Here is a 15,347-nt window from a genome sequence, read left to right on the forward strand (position 1 = left end):
GTGTAATGCTGATTAACTAACTAATGATCATTTGGGTCGTTACAAACTCCAACGAGAAACCTATCGGAATATGAAATCAAAGAAATAAACAAACATGATGCATTGACCCGATCTAAAATATTTTTCTTGATTAGGGGCTCATGGCGGGAAACTGCTGACGGCATCATGACCAAACAAATGGAAGCAGATGTGTTCGCTAACACTAGCAGCAAAACTCAATTATTAACTAATGTACACAGACAAATTGTTACAACAATGGTTAGAGTAAATTAGTCAAATGCCTGCTCCCAATGAAAGGAATGCAGCAGCTGTAATCTGACTTCCTTGTTGGAAAACAATGATGGGGTAATTCCGACTTTCCTGTAAACAGCCTTCTCCGTCCTTTTCCTTTGCCTCTGCCTGCATGGGCTAGACTCCCAGAACCACGACGACGGGACTACATTTTGCCACAATAGTAAAGCTACTATACAAGTTGGATGACTTCCGTTCCACTGGAGCAAAATCTCCAAATCTCCAGGACACAGACAGGACCTCACCCCATACAATCACCTTGGTGGCTCCTGTCAGCATCTCCCTTTCTCCATGCGGAGTTGCTTATAACCAGTCATTGCAAAATAGTACACATCAGAGGGGCAGCAATCTTCATTGATGGTCCGTCTGTCCTGCGCACTACTGTCTACAAAGATCTGTATGTGCATCGACCTTTCTTGCATCTGATGGCTTCCACAACATTATATTCACATCAGGGTTGCGCCAGGAAGAGAGGTGGTTGCATCCGCTGTTTGTAATGTAGCAGGCACAAAAGTCATTGGTGCCTGCTGTGGTTCACTTAAAAAACCCAGAATGTTCAAAATCTGTCTGCAATTATGAGAAACACCACACAAGGCACATCAGAAATAAACACTAAGAATGCAACAAGCCAACAACTATGATACTATTGATCACTTCATTGATGGAATACTGAGATGACTAAAAAAACTGAGTAGAAGTTACATATCTGAATGAGCATGACACAGTTTGAAACCATTAGGGCACACAATATGAAGTTGGCACTCGCAGTACATGTGTAAAACTCGATGTGATCTTTGTTACCACTTTGAATTGTTTCTTGCAAAGGTTTTTTTTTTTTAAAAAGGGCAGCCCCAGTGCACGAAGCTCCCGCTTGCGCAGGGTCCGGGGAAGGGTCCGACCACTTGGGTCTTTTGTACGTAGCCTTTCCCTGCATTTCTGCAAGAGGCTGTTTCTAGGACTTGAACCCGTGACCTCATGGTCACAAGGCAGCAGCTTTACCACTGCGCCAAGGCTCCCCTTCTTGCAAAGAAAATTAGGAGTCGATTTTATATTTGTGTGCTTAAACCAAAGAATGATATTTGCATAAAAAATAGAAGGCCGTCATAGATTCCAGAACTTAGAAAGGAGATGAATCCTTGGATGCTAGTTCAAGCACAAATACACCCAGCACATCAAAGGATCTCTTTAAAGGTCTTGATTTATTATCATAAGCAGCCCCCCACCCCAAACTTGCATTTTCAGCAATTTTACACAGCAAATCAATAAAAATAAAGAAACCAACAATAGTGTGGGTGACTCAGTTTATAGCAACTTAACTGGAGGCTTAAGCCATTAAAGGTGGGTGTATGAAAATTAAGCTTGTAACACTAATACAAATGTTGCGAAGGTACCTGGGCAAGGTGTTATGCATATTCCGCTGATTAACAAAGGAAGAAAGAGGTGTCCGAAGATTGGGATATTTATTCAACATAAACTCAAGTTGCGGTGGAGGTAGCTACATGTAGCAGCATGAATGGATATCAGTAAAACTGAATAATGGATATACATGAATGTTTCAGTTGCATAACAAGGTATACCTGTAATAAGACATCAAAAGAACGTGGCTGAGTCTGGAATGACAATTTTAAAAACCCAACCCATAGCTTTGGCATTTTCCATATCTGCAGCAAAAAAAATAAAATCCAAAGGCTCAGAGCTCAATAAGTCAAAACAGAAAACCTACTTAATGGCCTTCCTCCTCAGTTTCTTTGCGATCTTAAGTTACAGGAATAGTTTGTTTTGTGTGTGTACCCAAAAAGAATTTCAAACTACATGCTATATCACCACGCATCAATGATAACTAATCTGCTAAACAAGGCACAATGGCTATATTAGGTTTCTAACAAGTTTCGTATATAAAAAAGTGAACTACACACGAAATGAGGTAGAACACTCCAATGGTATCGTATATATATGTTAACCTAGCTTCTTTCGCTAGGTAAAAATATAGCGACAGAAACAACTTTATGAGATTTTGGTTAAGCTTTGATACACCACATGAGTTAGAACAGTTGAATGGTATCGTGTATAAATGTCAACCTAGCTTCTTTCGCTAGGTAAGAATATAGCGACACAAACTACTTAAAGAATAATACTGACACAAACAACTTTATGGGATTTTCGTTAAGCTTTGATATAGCATGGATTATTGTTTGCTCAATCAATAATAGCATAGGAAATTAAACAGGTCCTAAAACAAAGTATGACTGCATGATACACTAGAAATTTTTTGACCTGTTTATTGACGAGCCTGGAAAGTATTCCCATGACAAAATCAACCTGAATAAGTAACAGTGTGAATAAGTAACAATGGTCAGATAGCGAAAATCTTAAAAACAATGTTCTTCAGACTGCTCTTATGTGCCAAAATATAATAATTTGGAAAACGGAAACAATGTGAACTGGCAAGAATGTGTTGTTCAGAGTTTCTGAAACAAAACTATTGTCTTTGTAAAGAATATAGAGGAAAAGGTTTATTACAATTATATGCATCTGATTAGCAAGTGTATATGTACAAATAGGTTGGTTGGTAAGTTACCGTTTAGATATAATAGTATATTTAAGTGTACACATTGATTACAAAAGGAATAGATGAACTACAATCAAGCTTTTTACCAACAAATATGAACAAATAAATTTCGTTGTGTATAACTCAAAATAAAAATCAGCATACCAAAGCAGGGAAAGCATCAAGCGCTTGAATAACTGTTCTCATAAAAAGAAGAGGAATTGGTATTCTGTCAACCTGCAAGACAGTTCAAATTATTAGGCAAGATGAAAATAAAGACGCACAAAACTCCAATTGCAGCGGTAATGTAAGTACCAATTGATTGAGTGACTTCTCCAAAACCTGCTGAGTAAATACCGTACGTTGCTCAAAGCAAGCCGTGCAAGCATCCGTGACCTGAAATGAGTCTCCATCAGAAGCTGAAGAAATTCATGCAATAAATAAAACACACATGGCACACATTTAAACAAATCCATGAGGATGCATTTGGGTACAAAATCTGGAGTTCAAAAAAATGTTCCAAAAACATACATGTTTCTCTTGAGAACTCAATTATTTTGGGAGGCTAGTGCAATACAAGGTACTCAGGGGCCATGTTAATTGTGTATAGCATGTCAGAATATTACAAAGAAGATATTAAAAACAACTATAGTAAATGGCATTACCTTCTTTAGGGCAACTTTATCTTTTTCAGGGTTAATATCATGAATTGCAATCAGAACTTCAGCAGGAGTCAATGCTGGACCAGTATGAGCAGTTCCCTGTCCAATGTAAAAATACAAAAATTAGGAAAAAAAAACTTATCACTTGCTTAAAAAAAATAGATTATGTTTGCATCCTTTTACAACAAAACATGGGCATCATTGTGTCAGCCATAAAAATAAATAGTCATGCTGAAAACATAAATAAGGTGCATCAGATCAGCACTGAAACAGAGAGTCTGCTCATACTTTAACGCTTCACCCCCCATAAAATCTAAAGCTCAGACAGGCCTTTGTTTTGAGATAAAAAAAAGGGGTTCATAATGCCTATCAACGGAGTGCAATAAGCACAGTAAAATCACCTGCAATATCCGAGCAAGTGCGTCTTGGAATCTCTCAAGCGGGAGATCAACTAGCCTAGAAAATATAGGCAATACCTGAGAGCCAGGATAATAAGAGAAAATGTTAAGTGCAACAAAAGGACTTGTATATTATATCATTATGCAAAAAAGATTGAAATCTATAGTAATGAGAACCAAAGAAAAAAAATGCATGATATACATAAAATAATTGCATTTGTTAAGGATCACAGTTTGAAGTATTCGACAAAGAAATTGCAACAAGATTAAGATCAGTAATGATTTCTCAAAATGGCTTGGAACATACTTTTATTTTATCATGTGCAGGTTAATTTGCCACTCAATACTTGCCGTCTAACTTCTAAATAAATTTACATTTATCACAATTTAGATAACCCAAAGTCACTATCAAACAGGGAAGTGATCAATGCTGGACAAATACTATTTGACGCATGTACCTCCTCCTTTGGAAATGAAGGCAGTAAGGGAATGAGAATAGATGCATCCTGCCAGATAAAGTCAAAAGATTCAACAAACACATTAAATAACAAACAGCAAACATATTACAAGTGCGAGCAGGTAAATACGAAGCAGTACACAGCACAAGCAGAATTTATGCATACCTTCAGCTTGGTATTATATAATTGTTTAACAGCAGCAACTAGGTCAGCTGAAGGATTTGAATCTTCGGTCAATGTTTGCAGTGTCTTTAAAATGAGAAAACAAGAAATAAGTTTATGGAAACTATTTGTACTTCTTCCATCCGAAATTAAATCAGCTTCTAGAGGTGCTCTAAGTCACTATTTTAAATTTGACCAAATGAAAATAGCACCAATATTTATGACATCAAATTAATATCACTAGATACATCATGAAATAGTTAAGACTTAGGGTGATTCTAGGAATTGATTTATTTTGGGACGGAGGAAGTATTGAATAATTAATAAAGAGAAGTCAGAAACCAAATGGTACCAAGGTAATAAGATGTTCACTGCCTTCAGATGGATTATGAATTATGTTCAGCATCTCAGGACACGAGGGCCCCAGATTTCTTATAAGATTGGGCATATGCCAATGGATACACTGCATAAATTTGCACCATGATGAGCAGTCAGTAACTTATTAACTAGTCAATATTTAGAACCTACATTGCAAAAGTAAAGGCAGCACCTGCTTGACAACTTTTGGAGACCTTCCATAAACATTGAACAGATGTTGAAGAAGACTAGGTCTCTGGAAGAAAAAAATGCTTTTACCACCACCCAAAAGGAAGACAGAAAAGAGCAAAGGTACTATTTTCATATTGATACCTTGGTGCAAAGTGCAAAGAACAAAGAAGTACGGCGTTTTGCCTCAGATACAGATACTGCTGACTGTTTTGGTGATACCAATGATGTCTTGAATGGCTCATTTTCAGAAAACTCAATATCTGGGATCTGGGAGCCACTAACTGAAGTTCCCTGACTGCCTACCTCAATCTGCTTTCATGAAAGACCATTCATCAGTGAAGAAAACAAAATAGCAACTATTGTGAATAATCTAAACTCTTAAGACACCATAAAGAATATTAGAACATTCTCCCTACACCATCAAGTAAAAGTTATAACACTACTACAGAAATTAGAGGAGAGCTGCAAATAATTAAGTTCTAAGAAACCCAACCCCTATTCTACACTGCTAGATGGCAAAACAAGTCAGGTACTACCATCTAATGCAATAGATGCTCAGTAAACAATCAAGAGACTAGAGGTTCCATAACCAAGTGGCAAGCTCAATGTCCCATCAATTAGTACAAGACTACAAGTTTCTTCCTAACCAAAAGTCCAAAACAACTAATGTAAGCTGAACTTTCAATGATCCTATACATCAGTTTTATATAATATAATCCTTGGTTTTAACCAAAAAACATGCTACAGAAAACGTGTATGATAGTTTCTCAAATTAAAATTCAAATACAAATGCATAAGAAAAGCGCTTCAGGTAGATTCACATCCATATTTCACTTTAAAGTGAAATACAACATCAAAGGGAACATAAACTACAATTTCAAGAAGAAATTCCAATACATTTGCTGAATTCTAATAAGGTATTTGAATAGTTAGGAATCTCTTTTTCATCCCCTAGCAGAAAAAAAAGGGCGTACCCAGTGCAGAGAGCTCCCGCTCTGTGCGGGGTCTGGATCCCCTAGCAGAAACTGACAAAGAAATGAGATCTACCGCGAAGAGTATCAAAATAATTTAGAGTTACCTCAGCTGTAGATTCTTTCAAGGATTTCAAATTAATATCTGCGTCCACAGTATGCTCATTAGCAACTCCCACAAGACTCTCTATGGCAAACTGCTCTATTTTTTCTGTTGCATATGTTAGATCATAGAGCCTTTTTGAAACCTACAAATAGAATGCATGTATCAGCATCATAGTATTATATCAGGTCAAAACAATGAAAAGATAAGGAAGGCAATGCTGCTCCCATACCAATCTAACTGCCCTTCCCCTGACTTCATCTTGAGAGTGGACAGCACACTGCAAATTCACAACAGAAGGTAAGTGCAGCACAGACCAATGTACCAGCCACATTAAAAGAATTTGTACCATCAATCTGAACTATGGTTGATATTCTCATAAACTGGAAATTATAGTACAACAAAATGTGAGCCATGCATCCCACATGCCTGCACTTGAGGTTAATGGACATATTTACACAACACAGAAATGAAGCTAACATAAGTAAACTCAAACATTGACAAGCAACTTAGAAAAATCTCTGATTATATTACTACCAGTGGAAAAGGAAACAAGCTAACCTTCAGAGCAATATCCAAGCAAACATGGCGAAGCGGAGGTCGACCCAAGATAAGGCTCCGTAAAGTTCCCAGGCCTTGGGTAACACGGTCCCCATCCCCATCCTTTAATTGTTGGCTGTTGTCTTCTGACATGCAAAGATCCTCCAGTAATCTAAACGAAGACTCAGGTAGATATGGTGCATCGCATAAAAGTTTGCTAAAAGACTTGTCTGAAGCAGGCAGTGAATCAATCAAGGACCTTGCCTAGAGATGAGAACAAAGGAGATGAAATGTTTTGACTCTCAGAAAGAACATTAATAAGAAATAATACTATTATGAGCATGCTTACAAGTGATATAAAGAACTTCTCGTAATGTTTAGAAGTGGAGGTAGAGCTTTCTGGTGAATTAGCAACACTGATACTCTGCAGCTGATACAACACATGCATTGCCAGTTCATACCCCTACAAAAACACATGTACCTCAGAAATATCTTAGGAGGGGTAAAGTTACCAGTCAACTAATATGCTTATATAATCATGACGGGACCCATGCAGATCCAGGCATTGACAATTGCAATTCACGTGACGTGACAAACAGAGCAAGTTTGAACAGCACAAACATAGCTGATACTTTGTATCTCCATTTCTCCGAGAGTGCCACTACCCAACATATTTAGTGGCACCCTAAATCACCCTCTACCTCAAATTTGAGTCACTCCCCCGTCCACCCTACCTTAAAAAATAGGAGGTTGAGATTTGGGGGAACTGCTATGGGAGAAAACAATTTAGGACGGGCTTATGTTTAGAATGGACACTATATGAGAAAATAGGAGATATAATTTAAGTGAAGTCTTGGATATGCTGTACAGCCTGTTTGTTTGAGTTGTAGATTTTAGAAAAGCTGTCTTTTGTGGCTGCTGGTTAAAGCCAGGTTTTTCAAAAGTGGAGAAGCTGTCTCTTGGATAAGTTTTTGAGTGAATGAAATGTATATAATGTAATGCTCCTCAGAAAAGCATCCAACAGAAGACTGCAAAAGCTCCTCCAAAGTCCAAGCCAGCATTTGGCTTTTAGTACATACATAGCCTCTGTCTTTTAGACCTTTGGTTGAAGCTGTCTGTTTGTTTCAGCTTCTGGATTTTGGCCTACAGAAGCCAGCCAGGAGCTGAAACAATCTGTGCCTTAGGAGCATTAACTCAACTTAATGAACGCAGAACGCAGAAACTAGCTCAAGGTCAGCAGAAAAGGGTGCATGGATAAAAAACAAACAAGATCACTTCGACAGGTGAACCCTAGTCATGACAATTGCACATATGTATATGAAAAATAATTACCAACCTGTCTATGATGTATTCAAGCCATGTTCACTCCAATAAAAAATAATAACCTGGTACCAATTTTAATGTCTGAACTTACATCTCATGAAATAATATAATTTGTATGTGTATTAAATCCTAATAAACAATAACGAACAGACCCTCAACTCAGCCAAATGCAAATTCCTAGTAATTTTATTGAAAAGTTGGATGTATCTGCTGTAGTTACAGCAATGCTGGTAACACCAAATAGTGGATATAATTCATTATTAGTGAAGTACCTTCTGATCATGAGAGTGAAAGATAATGTGCCTCTGAATCAAATCCATAATGTTATCATCATCAGCACTCTGCGAAGACAAATTATGGGGAAAAGCAGTGTTAGACAAAACTACTCAAGCAACATATAAAATATTTATAGCAATTTGCAAGTAAATAAAAGAGATTTCAAAAAATGGAATTACTAAGCATTTGACTATACAGTATGTATACTAGACTAAAGATTACAATACCAAAATGATACCTGCGCAATCAAATGGGCAAGCAAAGAAAATCTGGCATTGAGACTATTTTTCTTGTAATCATCGAGTATCCGCCCAATGGCTAGTTTGTTAATTGAGATTTTCCCTTTTTCACTTAATTCCAACTGAGATGTAATAACTGGCAAGTCATGATTGGTGTCCTCTGGTGTTGATGCCTCCGGAGCTGGTAAAAAGGGGTCAACCTCTAAATCCATACTATCAGATTCGTCAAGTGAAATAACTTCTGAAGACATGGGTTTCACCATATCTTCATCAACATCAGAAGAATGAATCCTGACATCCACTGGTGCCTCGACTTCAGATGTTGGCTCTGGTTCAGTGGCAACATCCAGAAGCTCCAACTTATCTTTGGCAATTGTTTGATTAGGTTGAGAAGCTGAGTGCGGTTCATCTTCGTTTTTTTGTACATCTCCTGAATAGTCTGAATAGTTTTCAGCCTTCCCAGAATTGGAGTAGAGTGGGTTCGACAGATTATCTGTTTGATGCACACTATTGGTTTCCATCTTCACCTGTATCGAATTTACAGCAGGTGAAACTATCCGCCGTGGATCGAGGCGACGAGGGTCCTGCAAGACATCAGTATCCTCAGAATAGGCATTTTCTGTTGACTTCATAAAACACAACCTGAAAGTCACCAAAAGATAGATCATACCCTTCTTGGATCACGCTTAGCATCATGAATGCTAGTCATAACAAAGGCATCAGATGGTGGTATGCTGACTCCATCTGCTGTGGGTGTCGATTGTGCAGCGAACAGTGCAGACTCTGAATTGGCTGGTAGGTTTTGTGTTAGGAGACCAGAGGAATATTTAAAATTCAGTTGCTGGACACCATTATTTGTTGCCAAATGAAATGAAGCTTCCGGTAGATGTTTCATTGTTTCTATCACAATGTCAGCCATGACATCTGCCTCTACTGTTGAGATAAGAATACCCAAGGATTCAGATCCTCTTTCTCCTTCAGCAAGTAAAGCACCAATCATTTCAATCATCTTCTCGACAGGAGACACGTCATTATTCAATATGGCTGGATCAGACGAATGACCCACACTGGAACCATCGTCAGCCTGCATATCAGAATAATCAGAGGATCCCAGAACTGGCAGATTTGAAGTGGCAGACATGTCAAATCTTGCTCTCTTAGCTATGCCATCAGACGTAGTAAGAATATCACTTGATCGGGCAGCAGGTTTCTTCCGATTAATATCTCCATAAGGCATCTCCCATGATGTAGACTCATCCTGTAGCATAAGAAAAAAAAACTACAATTCTTCAAAAGAGAAAAAACAATATATACTTATCGAGGAAGCATATTTTTCAAAGGTATACATGTGCAATCCATTGAGAAAAACTGTATAAGCATGCAAATATATACCTTGATAGCACGAGAAGCACGCTCTATATTTCTAGACATCTTCTCTGCCTGCCTAATATTTTGTTCCATTGCCTCACCAGGGCTGAGAACACGCAGCCGCCTTACTAACATGTCTTTAGACTGTCAAGAGAAGAAAGTCTGGTTAGCTTGACAAGTAATATACATCAAAAAACAAATATGGATATGTAAATCCTACACACATTTAGGAAAAGCAATGCAGGACTGATGTAGAATTTCTCAAAAAGAAAACAAGATGTCTCCAAAAAATAGCCCATAAACATATTAGTCACTTTATTAAGTCACAACAACAAACACAAGCAAGCAACCTGATCGAGAAGAAAAGGGAGGTCAGTAGGGATTGTCTCCACGGGAGTGACTCCCTGAAAGGAAACTGGACAGCTCAGACCAGATACCGTTGCCACACACTCTTGGTTTGAGCTTGGTGGAATGAGTCTACAAAAACCCAATGCCATACATTCAAATCCTATAGTGCATGATTCCATCTTTCTTATCATAACTCTGACTTTGTTAGTATCACCTATTTTTGCCCACACGAATCCAGATTAAGATTGAGTATCATCCTTGGTTGTAAAGATCTGCTTATAATATCATCTTTTAAAGTTTTGACAAAGTTCACATAGATTTATAATCCAAATATACTGAGCTGAATCGTGTACTCAATTCACATATGAGCTTCATGCATCAAGGCATATTTATTATCAACCATCATATTTGTACTACCATTAGTTAATTGACCATAATCTGGTGTAAGAGCATATTAACAAGCTAGTCCAGTTATATTTCCTCACAAACAAAAATCAACAATAGCAACAGTTTAAGAATCTGAGCTGTATCAAGGCATGAGATATGAAAATTAAATCAGATAATTTATTAATGACAACTGAACCATAATCTACAAGTGTAACCAGTAGATGAGCTAACCTCAATCATTGCCTGGTGAGGACTCCGTAGAAACCCCAAAAAAGCTGCTCTTACGGCATACCGCAGGCTTGCTGAATGTGCCCCCTTTGCAGCCTCCAAGCCAGGGTCAAAATCAAGCAACACTGGCAACACGCGGTCATAGTAAATTGGTCGAATCTTTACAACTGCTGCAAGACTGAAAAATGCCATATATTATATTTCAGAATAACAAATAAATACATCTCAGACAGCTATGCAGTCTTGTAAGATAAACAGCACAAATGGATGCAGAGTCTCAAGCTTCAAAGATACACTTCATCTGCATGCATAGCTGGGCTCACAGCAAGCAAGCAAGGAGCTGAACACACAAGCACACACAAAGGTCAAAATAATATGTCAGTAGATCACAAAGAACCTAGGTTGTGTAACAAAAAGAGTAGGATACCAGTCAATCAGCTAAAGTCATTCAATTGCTCCATAATGCTTACCTATTCAATATTCAAGATAAACATGTGGATAGCTAGTAACTGGTGTCATGCATTAAATAAATTCAGGTTCATCTTCATACACAGAGGAAACTAGTTCAAAGAGACGATGAAATGGCAGAATAGTAGGAGTGTAACGAATCACTTCTGCTCAACATATGTGATAAAGCTGGTAGATATTCTTACGAATTAATGGTGCCAACTAAAAAGGACCCTCGATGGGCATAAGCTGTTCGAAGAATATCCAAGAGGAGGACAAGAGCTCTATGTGCATCAACTTCCAAAACAGCAGGATCAAGGCTAGGATGAAATTGAGATAATCGTGAAGTATCAAATCTCCAGTTTTTTCCTGTATGGAAGGTGTACTTGTCAATGTGAAAGCCATTTTCCCTCAAAAAATATATGTACTAGTACTTGTTACCGTTAATATGGAAAATGGTACCTTCAGTTGGCTGTGTTTGGTCACTGTTGGCTTGAGGTGTGCAACACAAAATCCATGTTTCAACGAACTTTAGAGCAAGTAGTTTAGTTGCAATAGGGCCTGGCTGTTACATGTCACAAGCAATAGTGTCAGCCAGTAACAGTTAACAAAGAATATTGACCTAGAAATCACAGCACCAACCATTGCATCTGGTCACATATGTCATTTTAAAAAAAAATTGGTTATAATCTCAGGTAGCACTGCAGTAAAGTACAATAGTATGATCGAGGGACTTGAGATATTGCACAAAACGAAGAGGAATATAGCAATAAAGACCTCACGCTTGAAAAGTTTTAAGTAATTCCATGATGTGTCAACTTCTCACAGCAGAACAACAGCAATTGCACATATTGTATGTATACAGCATAAACTACAATTAAACAAACCTCATTCATCACACCACAGACTGCATCTTTGAAGTGCTTCATCCAAGCCCATATGTCTTCAAGCCAAGTTTCAAGTTTTCCGCACTTGTTAACCTAGAGATTTACAATTACAGTAGAAGAGTGAGTACCAGGAATGATTATAGTGAGTTACAAATATTTTAAAGTTAACTTATAGGTAACATCAAATCAAAGCAGGACAAATATGCCAGGAAAAGCAATTGTTCAGATTTATACAATCCAGATCCCAGACAGTGCATCATATTTTCCAAAGAGAAGGGGACAAGGCCATGAGTTTCATCTGAACCAAAGCCCAGCTTAAAACGTTGTCACATTAAATCTTAACTTGTACAGTTCATCACAAATCATCCTTGTAAATTAGCCAAAACAAATAGCAAACAATCTAAACTAATGGTACTGTGTGTCTCAATTTGTTGATAAAATTTCAATGGTTCGTGATAGTTGGAATTCTAGACATTGCAAGGTAAGAAATCAGTTCAGTTTCAATTGATAGCACGTAGTTTAGACTCAACAGCACAAAATGTAAATTTAGAGCTTGATGTGTAATTCATAGTCCAGTGGGGAACATTTATCTACACAAGCTCAGAATCACATTTCACAAAAAGAATATGTTGCTCATATACCACTACCAAATTCTGACAATCCTATTATTGCATCGATATGATCATGTATACCACTGGGAAGCACCACTTTATAGCAAACTTGACAATAGGTTGAACATATAAGAATTTATGATACTCCTTCAAATATTTAACTGGATGAAGATGGATGTATTTCTTTTTCATGGCAATATGAACAGTACAAGGAAACTACAGTACATTTATTATCACTTTAATGCCAGTATAATTGTTTGAGATGGTTGAGTTAAGGCAAGAAGGTCACTGTTTTAATTGATTGACTTTTCTCAGATACTGAAAAAAAAAACATCAAATTTTCATGCAAGTCTCTGTCCCTACTATTCCAGCATTTTCTTGGATTAGGTCTGCTCTTGCCCAGTGTTTTTCATGAGACAATGCAGCAAATATAAAAACAACTGGGCATAACAATGAGTGCCAGAATGAATGAATGGTGGAAGCAGAGTTCACAAGGATTTGGATGTTTTGGTCATTGGGCATAAAGTAATTGCAAATAACTGAAATGATTGATCTTTTAATGGTAGCACAGTAAGTTCTTTGATGATCACAAAAGATGCATGCACTCGACATGCCGAAAGTCGAGAACAGGCAAAAGTGCTTTCATCAGCAGCACTTTATGATAGTCAATGTCTGTTACTTTGCTGCATGAACTGACAAAGTAGAAACAGGTAAAAACAACAAAGTGCTGGATTTTACGCTGTCTTCAATAATAAGTCAACTAGAACATGCATTGCAGCAAAATGCTTGTCATTTGGAGCTTAAAAACTCTTTGTATGAAAACTATGTTTTATGTTAGCAAATAGGCATTTCTTGTAGCGTAGTTTTTCAATCGGATGGACTTTGTGAGACGCTCCCGACAGAATTAAGATAAGCAAGCAACTTCGTCAAATGACCATAGCAACATCACAACGGTAGGTAGTTACAACAACAGTGAATTTATTCACTAATGAATATCTTCTGTTTTACAAAGAACAACCTGTAGTGTCATCTCTTCCAATACAGCAGCAAATAAATTTGTCCCCCTAGCTATAGATTGCTTAACAACCGCAGGATCATCATGCTTCAAAAATGACAGCAAATTTGGCATCAGCACAACCAAATCTTCTCTAACATTTCTGCCAAGCTCTCTCAGCAATCTGTCAGAAAGAAGCAGATACATGAGTACCACCACAATAATTTTCCCGAGCAGAAAGCAAGGAATACACAAATAAACACAATTTCTTTTTGTTAATTCACACTAGGCTAAACATCATGTCCATTTTTTCATTCCAATGAATTTCAGCAAGTTATCCACTACAGATCAGTGCCACTTTAAAGAATACAAACTCGAATCAGAAGCCATCAAAACCAACATACAGATTTAAAGATGTCCTTGATGAATGTTATCAAATCGTCTAATCGATCCTAGTCACCATGGCACCGATCAGCTCGACTAATCATGACTAATAGTAGTGCATAGCTGATCACCATGGCACCGATCAGCCCGACCAATCGCGATCAACGACTTGATAACATTGATTGAAATAGACTTTGCTTTTACCAAATAACAATATATATAATATCATGAATCATGAAAACTTCAAATGTCTGAATATCCCACAAGCATGATCTTTTCCTCTCCATCATTCCAAAGCTCCATGCTTCAACAAATTAATGAAAACCGTATCAAAACAAAACTTTGACACCATTGTGTTGCCCTCCTACCAGATGGTATCGGCAAAGTCAAGCTAAATTAACTGAGCATTCCTCTGGCATATTGTTAGTTCATGCAAAAAACAACTAATTTCTCCATGACCTTGCTGATATTAAGTTCCAACTTAGACAACCAAGTACCAAGAGACCCCTCAGAAGGCCAGCTGTAATATACTACTAACAAAAACCACAATTTCGCGAAGCCCAAGCTCATAGAAATCTCACAAGTAGGCACACACATGCAGAACGGAGCATGTCAGATCTACGAAGGTTACTAATATAACAATTTCAGCAACTTCAATCACGCCTACTCAACTAAAAAACTGTCACAAGTCCCAAAATACATGAAGACAACGGACCTAACCATATAAAACAATTTTGCCAGAACGCCTACGAAATGGCATCACTCCATACAGATACGAAAGTACATGAAGGAAGCCCTGGAGCTCACCTTAGGGCACGAGACGAATCGAAGCGGGGCGAAGCAATCTCCCCGCGGTCTCCCGGCGGTGGCGGCGGCGGCGCTTCGGCGGCATCGCCTCGCGGCTGCGGCCACCGGGCGCCGTCCGCTCCGAATTCCATGGGCTTGAGGCCTAAACCCTAGCTCAGGGGTGAAGGGCCTCGCGGGCACGCGGAGGGATATCTAGGACACGAGACCACGACAGTGAGGAGGGCAGCAGCGACTGGGTTGGGATAGGGTTTGTGTTCGGCGGTGGCCGCAGGACGCGAGGCAGGCGACGCGGTGGCGGGAGGAGCAGGGCAGGGCGCGGCCAGGCGGCCGCTCAGGCGACGTGGGGTAGGAGGCGACGAGGGCCAG

The 15,347-nt window shown here is 38.4% G+C and overlaps 1 protein-coding gene across 1 annotated transcript; it reads right to left on the minus strand.

Annotated features, from left to right (window-relative positions):
* Positions 1-102: 102 nt before the first annotated feature.
* LOC136456423 (uncharacterized) lies at positions 103-15,347 on the minus strand. Its single transcript, XM_066456287.1, has 27 exons — positions 14,982-15,347; positions 13,815-13,974; positions 12,186-12,278; positions 11,761-11,863; positions 11,505-11,667; positions 10,855-11,029; positions 9,913-10,032; positions 9,191-9,778; positions 8,520-9,104; positions 8,278-8,346; positions 7,032-7,145; positions 6,704-6,946; positions 6,375-6,422; positions 6,147-6,287; positions 5,210-5,377; positions 5,070-5,132; positions 4,872-4,982; positions 4,523-4,606; positions 4,358-4,405; positions 3,903-3,977; positions 3,505-3,600; positions 3,155-3,235; positions 3,005-3,076; positions 2,566-2,610; positions 1,869-1,952; positions 1,683-1,786; positions 103-858 (listed from the first exon to the last, which is right to left on the minus strand). Exons 1-27 carry the CDS (start codon positions 15,110-15,112, stop codon positions 738-740), a joined length of 3,885 nt encoding a protein of 1,294 aa, XP_066312384.1. The 5' UTR covers positions 15,113-15,347; the 3' UTR covers positions 103-737.

This window comes from Miscanthus floridulus, chromosome 6 (genome assembly GCF_019320115.1).
Source record: "Miscanthus floridulus cultivar M001 chromosome 6, ASM1932011v1, whole genome shotgun sequence".
NCBI classification, from domain to species: domain Eukaryota; kingdom Viridiplantae; phylum Streptophyta; class Magnoliopsida; order Poales; family Poaceae; genus Miscanthus; species Miscanthus floridulus.